This window comes from Anastrepha ludens, chromosome 4 (assembly GCF_028408465.1).
Source record: "Anastrepha ludens isolate Willacy chromosome 4, idAnaLude1.1, whole genome shotgun sequence".
Classification (NCBI taxonomy): Eukaryota; Metazoa; Arthropoda; class Insecta; order Diptera; family Tephritidae; genus Anastrepha; species Anastrepha ludens.
Window position 1 is genome coordinate 131060256 of NC_071500.1, and position 12374 is coordinate 131072629.

At 35.4% G+C, this 12374-nt stretch overlaps 1 protein-coding gene across 2 annotated transcripts; it reads right to left on the reverse strand.

Moving 5' to 3' along the window:
- Nucleotides 1-5927: 5927 nt before the first annotated feature.
- On the reverse strand, nucleotides 5928-11005 carry LOC128861245 (aldo-keto reductase family 1 member B1-like). 2 transcript variants are annotated; one of them, XR_008454355.1, is made up of 6 exons: nucleotides 10805-11005; nucleotides 7382-7524; nucleotides 6839-7322; nucleotides 6563-6771; nucleotides 6354-6478; nucleotides 5928-6075 (listed from the first exon to the last, which is right to left on the reverse strand). XR_008454355.1 is itself a non-coding variant. In XM_054099223.1 (5 exons), the coding sequence occupies exons 1-5, from the start codon at nucleotides 10871-10873 to the stop codon at nucleotides 6030-6032; spliced, it is 951 nt and encodes a 316-aa protein (XP_053955198.1). In that variant the 5' UTR covers nucleotides 10874-11004; the 3' UTR covers nucleotides 5928-6029. The 2 variants fall into 2 exon arrangements, 1 of the variants encoding a protein (XP_053955198.1); XM_054099223.1 differs by lacking the exon at nucleotides 6354-6478 and having other exon boundaries at nucleotides 10805-11004.
- Between the last annotated feature and the right edge of the window lie 1369 nt (nucleotides 11006-12374).

The following is a 12374-nucleotide window of genomic DNA, read 5'->3' on the forward strand; positions in this document are numbered from 1 at the left end:
TATACAAAATTTTATACTATTCTTCGTTTTATGTTCTCTAACTGAAAAATATAAATAGTGGTCGCAAATATTCTATAATTAATTATAAACATTATTAACTAAGTATATATAGTACTACTGAGTAATTTTCCTACTTGTCTTTTGTTAAATTAAATAGAAGAGTACAGAATAAAGCTTTTGCATTAAGTGTAATCTGATCGCGTCCCATATACATACATATAAGGTACATATATAATATATATACCTTCTGCTCAAATATGAACGAGACTGATTTAATAAATCACAAGTGGTTAATTATTGTACAATTTTTATTTTATCTCCTTCAAAGTAATCACCATTGGAGGCGATACACATATGCCAACGTTTTTTCCAATCATCATAGCATTTCTGGAAGGCCGATTTCGGTATGGAGTTAAGTTCCTTCTTCGAATTCTCTTTTATGATTTCAATTGTCTCAAAATGTTTTCCACGGAGCGGCAACTTGAGCTTGGGAAACAGGAAAAAGTCACATGGAGCCATATCAGGCGAATACGGTGCTTGCGGAACGATATTAAAATTAATTTTGTTCAAATAATCGCGAACAAGACGTGATGTGTGAGCTGGTGCATTATCGTGATGCAAGAACCATGACTTGTTGCCCCACAATTCCTTCCTTTTAAGACGAATGTTCTCGCGCAAACGCTTTAAAACGTCTAAATAATATTCAGCGTTAACCGATCGGCCTTGCGGAAGGAACTCCGAGTGCACCACACCTTCGGAATCGAAAAAAACAGTCAGCATAACCTTAATTTTTGAGCGACTTTGGCGTGATTTTTTGGGTTGATGTACGGCCCTCTTTGAACGATTTGTACCACTGGAAAACACGTGCACGCGATAGAGCAGAGTCCCCATAGGTTGTCTGCAACATTTTTAAGGCGTCTGAAGCCGAAATTTTATTGGAATAACAAAATTTCAAACAAATTCTTTGTTCAACTTGAATTTCCATCGTTAAATTCGAAAAACACACTCGAGCTGGACTTGTTTACAGTAGCACAGAAAACAAACTATGTGATATATCACGCTGAAATTTGGCATGTAAGCTTATAACAGTCCTACCATCCAACAAAAAATTTATTTTTGCCATATGTCATCCGCGGACCGTTTTATTGATAAAGTATCGTTCATATTTGAGCAGAAGGTATATATATATATATATACAGAGAGAGAGAGAAAGAGAGAGAAAGGGAAATGTATTGAAATATGCTCAAAGTATGTATGCATATGGAACATTTACGACAATTAACGCAAAAATGCATGAATCAATAAAATATTGTTCGATGTGGCATAATTCGTACTCGCGTCAGCAGTTACAGTGAAAACTACAGAAATTAGCTAGCATGCCACAACCAGCAACATGCCTATGAAGTACGTTATGATGCGATAAACAAAAGTTTTACCACAACAAGTAGTATCTGTGCCGAGTACTCGAGCATTTGTACCAAGAAATTCCGCAGTCGAACAACCGATGGAAACAACGTATACGAGCAAACAAAAGTGCCGCATTATATTCTGATCTGATGGAAAGTGTGGCCACATCAAAACCATCAACAACAAAAAAACAAAATCAAATACAAATCGGCAGCCATCGATGTGTTATGCGCATAATGCATCAACGTGTCGCATGACATACCACACGCAGTGTTTGAGCCAGCAATATCCCCCCACGACATCAAAAGCAGCTACATACATCTGTACGCACAGCAGCCAGGATTTGCCTCATTGAGCACAACAAGCACGAACTTAATTGAAAATTTCAATTGGATTTCCAATAGGACGCGTAAAAGCCGTGTTGAATATTTTCTCGCACAAGGTGAGCCGAATGTGCGTCAGCGTATGTGTGTGGTTTTTTGTCGTCGGACGTTAACGCTTATGCTCTGAGAAAAAATGAGCGACATAGAAAAATAAGAAAGACCAGGCTGTTGTACCTAAAGACACTTATCTACTGCCCATCGCATCTGATGCCAATAAGAGCTGGATTAGCTAATTTTCTTTGCATACAATTCTTTAAATGGCTAAGATTTTTTCATACAAAATCAGAAACGAACGAAAATTAATATTTGCAAATATATGAAATACAATATTGAAATGTACTTTAGAAAGCAGTAGACGCGGAAAAAATTATTTCCTTCTAGTAATGTAACAAACAAAGGTGTCTTCAAATAGAGATCCCCAGTGCAAAAAATAATAAAAGAGCCAAAATAACTATAGCAATTAAGGACGAAATCAGTGAAAAACATTTGCGAGGTGTTGACTGGTCTGATCTGGGGCGTTCATACAACCTTTCAAAAATAATCTCACTCTAAAAAAGATTTGGAAAGATCACATTGTTGTCCGTCTCAAAAGTGTCAAAAAGACATGGGAAGATATTCCTAGAAAACGCTTTGACAATTGCGCCAGATGAAGCTAGAGACGAATAACAACGAGGACGATGAGCTTGTAGCAGAGTACAGTGAAGAGTTTACTGCGGAAGAGCCTATGAATTTTCAATTTGCCTTACAGCAAGATGTGCTAGAGATTTTATTAGAAGAAATATATTAGATATTCTTTTAAATTTTTCGTTTGTCGCATTGCTGATTGCCTCTTTACGTCCTATATTCAATTTCTTAATAATGTTACTATATAATGTACTTACATGTATCTGTTATGGGACTTTCAATAAAATTTGAAATATTTTAGAGTGTACTTTTTTCGACCTGAAACGCATTATTTAATTTTACACTGATTTATATGGGAATAATGGTTGTGTTTAACGACCAAGATTCTGGAATGAATTAGGTTCGTTAAAAGAGGTATGTTATACCTTTAAATTGGAATGAGATTCGCGGTGGCTACACGGCATCCTGTCTTTTTGGCTTGTCAACAAACAATTATTTTTTTAAGAAAGGTTATCCCACCAAACGGCTATTAGGAGAGTGGGAGCGAAAGTTTTACGATTCGGCGATAGAAAATAGTTAACTGCTTTATATAATAGCCAGGTAAATATTAATATATTATATTTAGGTGGTTCAGCTTTCCGCATGTTTAAGGTGTGGTCCTCTTATAGCTAGCAACAGTAAAGTCAGGATTTCTGTTTCAACTGCCATGCATTTATAGTTAAAAAAAAATTTAACCAAGTTAAAATGTTTGACATGTTCATTGATAGCATGTGTAGCCGTTCGGGGGGTCTACAGTTTTCAGCCGACCCCGAAGGGCAGATGATTTTTTATGAGGAACTTTTTGATGGTAGAAATATACTCGGAGGTCTGCCATAGCCTGCCGGGGGACGCCCGCTATTAAAAAAAAAATTGCTTTCACTTTGATGTTGCATGCCCGGAGATTCAAACCCGGGCGCTTCCGAATGCTAGTCACGCACCAAAATACGACTACTGCGGCGGCGGTTGAGAGCTTAAAGTACAATGGGCCAAAAAACGTTATTTTAACTCTCGCTTACAAACAATAACAAATCAGGACACACACAATAATATTGCAAGTTTTCTTTTGCCTGTATTGCTAATGTTTTCTAGCGTTCGCTTCAGAATATACGCATCAATATGACAGATAGTTGTTTCTACAATTTTAATACTCTACATTAACATATGTACATTCCTTAAGAATAACTGTTTGGGTTTCAAATTCTTGCGCCCTCTCTTCTTGTAACTGAATACAGCTCACCACTTCCTATAGGGAATGAATTGCGATTGAAGCTGAGCATATCACCACAAAACTGAAACAACAACGTGACAACGCGACTACGTTTTCTCCTGTTAGGTCTATTGATGACTTTTATTTCCACTTTATGGTAACCAGCGACTGTAACTAATACCAAAGTAACGCACAGTCCTCCTCTGTGAATGATGGCTGCCACATCCAAGATGACAGTTTATGCGGCAACGACAAAAAATGATATGCAAACAATAATTACATTGAGAGAAAAATGTATATCAATTTGTTATACTTTTAAATAAATACTTGTGTGTATATTTATGTGGCCTCATATATACATTTTGGAGTTGTCAATAACGAGATCCCGTATTTGCGGGGCTCTTCGAGAAGTGAAAATTCCAGGATTAGTTGATATGAATCCCGCGATAATTTATCACTTTTTACAAGTTATAAAATTGTATCCCAAATATCTTATTGATCAATCTTAAATGCACTACACTATGACTTACTGTTTTTTTTACTCATATTAGTTTTTTAGTAAAATATACAAAATTAAAAAATAAAAAAAACTTTATTTTGGAGTATACATGTCTGTATAATTTTTTTTTTTTTTAGGTGCTTAAGTTTTTCTTTCTTTTATATGTATATAAAAATATAATTTTCTTTATACTTCATGATAATTTTCAAAAGTAAATTGGTACTTTCATTTGACCGATCCCCGCAAATCTAAACTCCATTAAATTTTTGGTCGCATTATTTTGAACCACTGATTACTGATTTTTTGCTTATTTTAAGAAAGTTGTGGCTTTCATGAATGCCGGGCCCAGACATGCGCCAAAAATATTCTTAAACCCGATATATAACGGTGCTTAATAATTCACCTTTCAAAAACTTTATTTTTTTAGTTTAAAATATTGAAATTACTCTAAGGCTTTGCCTTCTTAATGTAACTACCATAACAGTTAATATTAAAATGATAGTGCCATAAAACGACAAGCGCTGAAATCGACCCCAATGTATTCTAATGCAGAGGGAACACGCTTGAATTAAATTACCACCAGCTCGAAATCTTGAGTGAACAAGCCAACAGAAATTGTGTAACCAGGCTCAACTGATCGCACTTAAGTCTGTCTGCCATGGGACGGAGAGGAGCAGCACTCCGGTCATCATCTGTCATGCAAAGCAGTTTGTAAAGTGCCAGCCCGGGCATTTCAATGCAAAAAATAAACAAAAGAATTGGAGCAGTCATAAAAGTAGGTATAAATTTACATCTAACACGAAGCAGAGGTGCTTACAAGGATATACACGTGAGTATATTCACATAAGTGATGTCAATGTTAGACAATAGCGAAAATGCACATGTGTTTCGATCAGGTTGGCTTCTCGTACATATGAGCACGCTTGTGTTAGTAAATCAGTAATAGTTGGAATGCAAATTGTTAAACTAAGAGTAACTCAAGATGCTTCCAATCAAATCATTGCAAACGCAGTATCAAAATGCCGTATATGTATGTTGACTCATTCGGTTGCATATGCCATTGTTGGGCGCATCTCAGCTGTAACAGGTTTTACACATTTAAGCTGAGGTTTTTATTATTCCCTGAACAGTTGACGTCGCACGGTCACACTCGCAGCAAGGTAACTTTAATCGAGTTAAAACAAAAACACGTGCATATTTAAAAACAATAAATTAAATATATATGAATTGGCTAGGACACCAAATGCACCTCAATACTGTGAATAAAATTCAAGTTGAAAGAACTGAGATCGGTTGGTGCATAGATATGATGGGGCTATTAGCGTGTATTATTAAATTTCTAGCACCATTCGAAATCAGTGCTTTTAGTTGAAATTGTCAACCGTTAAATGACTAAATTTTGTAAATGTAATATATTAGTGAATTATAAAAACGTAACATATTTGTACGTAGTTGCATACAAGCCAGTAATTTAAAATTGGCAGTGAGTCAACTTAAGGTGAAAAAGCAATGACTACCTACACATCTGCTGCAAAGAAGCCATACAACTGACTTTACTCCGATGGCCAAGTTTGTTTATGATTATCTAAGGGGAATTTGCTCTGTAGATGCCAGCACAAATAACAAAATACTAACTCGAATTTGGATCCTATGAAAAATGTTATATTAAAAACAAATGTAAGAATTTCGAAAAGCCCTGACTTTTTTTTATCTTAGAGTGCAATTTTTTGTGTAAATTCCTGTGTATTTATTAACTCAATGCAGTACAATAGTTTAAAATCTTTTATATACGTAAGTATGTACATACACATATATATGAGTGTATTTTATTCCATTTAAAGGTAACTTCAAAACTCCTCCGCAACATTTCTTAGTATTCATCGTTGGCGAATGGATGGTGTGGATGTGTTCGATGGCTGGAAGTAGTAAAAACGGTTATTAAAGACTTTTATTTTGAAGTTGTCGAAATATTATTAAAATTTTTCATAACGAATGAATAAGCAGCAACACTGCTACAACAACAATTTAACTCAAAAAATATCAAGCGAACAATACCAAGCAGCAAATGATTAGAAATGCAAAAAAAAAAAAAACAAATAATAAGTGCGATAAAAAGAGTGTGCGTATTGCTACGGCTTCAGCAACAAATGTATTAGAATAGTTGGGTTCCATAATCTTTCTGCGGCAAACTTACTGATAAGATATTGAACTCGTTGAAAAACGCAAAATTAACTGCTGGTGAAATAATATAATTCACTCTCAATATGAGTAGTTTCTTAGAACTCGTCATTGAAAGGATAATGCTTATGCCCAGCATCGCTATTTGCAAATTTGAAAAAAATAAGATATTTTATATGTATAATAACTTCATCACTCTTCAGTATTGATCGACACTTCACTTACTTGTCCAAAGGCACGAAACGACCGTTGCAATTAAAACCATCAATGGTGGCAATATCATCTGCGTTTAACTCGAAATTGAACACGTCGAAGTTCGATGCAATGCGGCTCTTGGTCACAGATTTTGGTATTACAATGTTACCGAGTTGCACTTGATAGCGAATGAGAATTTGAGCTGGAGTCTTACCGTACTTTTTAGCAATAGCAAGAATCTAAACAAAATGAAGTGTGTATAAATGAGCAATCTTTTAGTACTTGAGATTCCAGGTCAGCACTTACTTTAGCGTCTTCCAATAAAACGGGATCTTCAGGCTTTGCCCATGGGCGATTTGGTGAACCCAAAGGACTGTAAGCAGTAATAGCAATATTCTTTGATTTGCAGAATTCAATCAGCTTTTTTTGTGTTAAATATGGATGACACTCGATTTGGTTTGTGACTGGAGGAATGGTTGCAACCTCAAGCACACGTTCAACCTGACGCTTGTTGAAATTCGATACACCAATAGACCTAACAAGACCAGCCTCTACAAGTTTTTCCATTTCCTTCCATGTGTCAACATAATCAACATCCGAGTAAGCCACATTTCCGAGATCATCATTTGGAAACAATTGGCCACCCTCTTTGTATCCCATAGGCCAATGGATCAGGTACAAGTCAAGGTAATTCAATCGCAAATTTTTCAAGGTAGTTTCGAGTGCACCGCGTACTAATTCAGGACTGTGGAAGGTGTTCCACAATTTACTGGTGATAAACAACTCTTCGCTACAGATTGGAAAAAAATATTGAAATGCATGTGTTCCGTTGCAAATAGAGACACCTACCGTTTCACAACACCTTCCGCTATTTTAGTTTCAATTCCCTCACCAACTTCGTCTTCATTTTGATATACGTGAGCGCAATCTATATGGCGATAACCAATGTCGATAGCATCTTTTACGGCTTGGACAACTTCACCCTTGGGACTCTGTTAAATGTTATATTTAAATTTATATTAAATGCTTGTCACATAATCAATTATTTAAAAAAATGTATTTTGCAGCGCACGTCTACACGTACACTGAAGAGCAAAACTGTAACAAAATGTAATACTTTCTATTTCAACACATTTTTTTTTAGACATGTTTTAACAAATCAAATATTTTTTTTTGCATAACTTTATTGGCATGTATGTACTCTCTCTCTCAAACCGGTTTGGTGTCAATGCAACAACAACAACACTAGTAGCAAGCAATAATGCAAATAAAGACAAATGTTACAGTTTTGCACTCAACCCATTTTTTATTTTTTACAATAAATAAAACAAATATTAATAAGATGTCCAATATCCTTTGGATTTTTTCAGCTCGTGGATACGATTGGGCATACTTCGTGTATACCTCAAGACAAAGTCAGTCGGAATAGCATCCCATACATCGCGTGTTCGCTCCCACAGCTCATTAACTCCATTGGGCGGACTTGAATATTCGGCAAGCTTCGATTTTACATGACTCCATAAATTTTCGATTGGGTTCATGTCCGGTGATTGTGGAGGCCACTTCAAGTTACGAAATTTTTGGCGTTGCATCCAATTTCGTACAACATGTGCGGTGTGCTTAGGGTCATTGTCTTGCTGAAAAATTACTTTTTCAGCAGCAAGACCCATACTTTCCACTACACCCGGCAGATTTTGTTGCAATATGGCCAGGTATTCCTCTTTCCGCATTATACCGTCTATTCGTACTAAAGGACCCACACCATTTTTGGAAATGCAGCCCCACACCATAATGGAGCCACCACCATGTTTTACTGTCTGCTTGATGTGACGTGGCTGGACTGCATTTGGGTCTTTAACCCAATACCAGGCCCGACCATCTGACTGAAATCGATTGATTTTGGTTTCATCAGACCAAATAACCTGCAATCGTTTTGAAATTTTATGAAAAAAGGTCTTTTATAATCCATTTATAAAGACGTACCTGATCCCAATCTTCAACTGTCCAGCTTTGGTGAGACGCAACAAAATCCCGAATCAACCGCACATGTCTTTTTGTCAGCATTGGCTTGGTTTTCTTCTCCGCTGCCTTTAGCCCCAGTTTTGACAGGCTGCGCCTGGCTGTCCACTGACTGGCATCAATATCCAGCATCTTTAGTGCTTCTTTGGGAGTGACCGCCTTGCTGCTTGTTACCAAATTTGCCAGATGGCGGGCATCGCGGTCGCTTATCTTCCTTGGCCGGCCTCCTTTGTTACTGGGATCAGCGTCTGGTACATTTTTCCGCAGCCTTTGCACAGCCATGTGGCTCACTTCGAATTTTTTAGCTATTTTTCTTATAGACTCGCTCTTCTTCAGCAAATCAATTATTTGGCGTTGAACTTCCCGATTTAACATTTTGTCTTATTCACGGTCACGTTTATAATAATTAAAAATCCACCAAATATATAATTACGAGAAAAATAACGGAAAATTTTAAAATTAAGAGTGAGTGCAAAACTGTAACATTTGTCTTTATTTGCATTATTGCTTGCTACTAGTGTTGTTGTTGTTGCATTGACACCAAACCGGTTTGAGAGAGAGAGTACATACATGCCAATAAAGTTATGCAAAAAAAAATATTTGATTTGTTAAAACATGTCTAAAAAAAAATGTGTTGAAATAGAAAGTATTACATTTTGTTACAGTTTTGCTCTTCAGTGTATATGATAAATATCACCGAGTCATAGTGACGAAAGTGTGTTAAATTTTGTATAAGCTTGTAAAATGATTTTAAAAAATCGCACAAAATAGCTAATCACGTTAAATAAAAAATCATTGGCATGAGGTAAGGCCTACATATTCAGTTGGCGACTTCTTGAGAACTAGGCAATAAATCAAGCAGAAAAAAAATTTGGAGTAAAGTTATTGTATGTATGTATTTGCAATTACTACATATGATTTAAACTCTTTTAATGATTATACATATTTCTCTACTCAAAGCATATGTACGTGCATAAGTAAGCTGTCAACTTTGAAAAATGTACAATTGCTCACATAATTATTACGAGCGGAAAGAACTGATAACCCACCTCCCATATTGGTCCCGCTGGTAATTTTTAACACAATTAATTCCAATTAGAATGACGTATATATATATAAAGCTTTTAAAAACTAGTTCTTATCTACATATATTTTTATACTTGAATCACGACCGAGATGATTTGGCTATCACAAAATGTCGCATGATAGAAAACCTGAATAGTAGGATATTTTTTCTCTGTCTCGAAAATTTTAGGCAGTGTTGGGGTGTCTACTTAATAAAATTATAGTGCGAAGGACTATAACGTCCACAGTACCAAATGTTATGAAGTACTTTTAACACAAAATTAAACAAGTAAAAATGTTCGATAAAACTTTTTATGCTGATTACATCGGGACTTAACTGTGTATGCCGAAACTAAAAATGGAGGACATATCGAAGGTCAAAAGAAAATTTTACCGGTTAAAAAACTAAATAAAACATTAGAAAAATAATCAAAATACCTCCGAAACAGTGCCTATATACTATATATATATATATATATATATATATATATATAAATATGTATGTGTGTAGCATGTATAATTGGCGCTTACACTTTTTTTGCGTTTTTGGCCGCGCTCCTCCTCCTATTTGTGGCGTGCATTGATGTTGTTCCACAAATGAAGGGATATACAGTTTTAGCCGACTCCCAACGGCAGATATATTTTTTTATGGGGGGCTTTTTGATGGCAAAAATACACTCGGAGGTTTGCCATTGCCTGCCGAGGAACGACCGCTATTGGAAAAAACTTCTTCATTTTGGTATTTCACGGAGATTTGAACCTACGTCTTCCGGAATGGAATGGAAGTCACACACCAACTTATTTGGCTACGGCGGTTGCTTTACGAATACTAAAAAGATTTAGTCCAATATCAATTAGAATGTTATTCGCATATCACTAGAAAAGTATGATAGATTATTTATATTGAATTACATGAATTCTTTTCACCAGGTATCACTACCGACGATGTACTATCGCAAAGAAACTGCGACTTGCGCAACTTATCAGAGTAATTGCAATGCTATTCAAAATGCCGGTTTCAATATTAATTCACATCCTACTCCAAGGTCAAGTATGATGAAGCAGTCTTACCACTACACGCACTACTCATAGATTTGCCTATTACTAATCATTGAAATGCCACGATTACAGATACACACATCACATATATTTATTTCACATATTTATATAAACTGTTTTCATACTTACGCCCCAAGTACCAAGCCCGACTATCGGAATTTTCTTTCCATTATTCAGTACGATATCGGGAACCGGCATTTTGCTTACAGTCAATAAAAATGTCCTGGAAAATAATAGGAAGATGATGTAGCAGAAATTCTATGAAGCAGGAATCGCAAGTCTTAAATCAAAACTTTGCCAATTTATGCTAAAATAATTTATGCTGTAAAAAAATGACTGAACGCCAACGACCAGCTGGACGAGCTTTTATACCTTCGCTAGCGGAAGCTCCAAATTGTAATTCTGGTTATCAACAATACAATTTCTCGCGATTAACCGCCTTAGTTCACAGTGTACAGAATATAGAAGGTGGCACCTCCCGAATACCGCTATTTTATTTTCCTCGATTTTGCCAGCCGACGAAGTGAGTGTGATGTTCAAATTAAACAAAACAATAAATATTAAAGTTAAATAAGCGTGTGAAATTGTGAAAACACGCATTATAACAATCCCTCTAAATTCAGTTTTTTGCGTTGTATTACCCATAACCTCACCTCGTTGCAAGAAAGAGATTGCGTGTATGTATAATTTCCATAGATGACTAGATGTGAAACTTATTCATTTTGAGAGAGAGCGCGCCCATGAGGACGTTTCAAAACTTGGCAGCACTCACACATTATGGGATTTTGAACAGCTGATAGGCGAAATGGCAGACTGCCATAAGAAACGCGCCGAAAATAACTGACGAAAACAGTTCGTTTTTGCTTAATGGAGAAATGACGTGTTGAAATGTTTATAATTATTTGTCTTAAAATTAATTCAATTGAAACGTGATAATTTAAATTGAAGGGAGTTTTAGAATTTTTCAAAGCCTTTTATATCCTTTTCAACTTCTACTTTAATTAGTCTTATGCACATATGCATATGAATACATTTTACTCGTACATACATGTACTTTTATTGAAATCTGTATGTTGGTTTATGTCTGTAAATTGGTATATACGTAAATATTCTATGAGTGAAAAGCGTAGGTAAGGGAATTTAATTTGAGTTTGAGATATTTTACGAAGATTAAAAGTAATCTGCTTTAACTTATTCTGTTCGTTGTTTGAGAATTTTTGTTTTTTGTTACCCACTTTCTGTGTTATATTAAAAAATCACAATAAGTCATGTTTTTAATTATAACTTATGTTTTTCGGGTTCATAACTTTATTATTATTAAATTACTTATGAATATCAGTTTTAAATAATTTCATTTACATATAAATTTTTAAATTTTTTGCTTATTTATGTACATATTTCATACGGATTGTGCTTATTTTTAGTATATGTTGGGGGGTACGAGTGATATAAGGCTATTGGGCAACCGCACACTAAATACTAACCTCAATGGTGGTATGGAAACTAAAAATTCCAGACCTTTGGTTCAAAAATACCCAATTCATGTTTCTACCGGTGTGGCAATATTGGAAAATGTTATAAAAAATGCACATTTTTCAGCGCTCTCACGAGAAAAAGAGTTTCACATCTAGTCATCTATGATAATTTCTTCCTATTCCTAAACAAGTAATTTCTCTTCGTTTTGTTTGTATATTCGTAG

What these genes read in the sequence shown, in the direction of transcription:
- LOC128861245 (XM_054099223.1), bottom strand. Translation starts at nt 10,873, where the DNA reads ATGCCGGTTCCCGATATCGTACTGAATAATGGAAAGAAAATTCCGATA. An exon ending in GCGGAAGGTGTTGTGAAACG is followed by an intron (nt 7,323 to 7,381) that starts GTAGGTGTCTCT and finishes TCCAATCTGTAG; the next exon opens with CGAAGAGTTGTTTATCACCA. An exon ending in TTTTATTGGAAGACGCTAAA is followed by an intron (nt 6,772 to 6,838) that starts GTAAGTGCTGAC and finishes CATTTTGTTTAG; the next exon opens with ATTCTTGCTATTGCTAAAAA.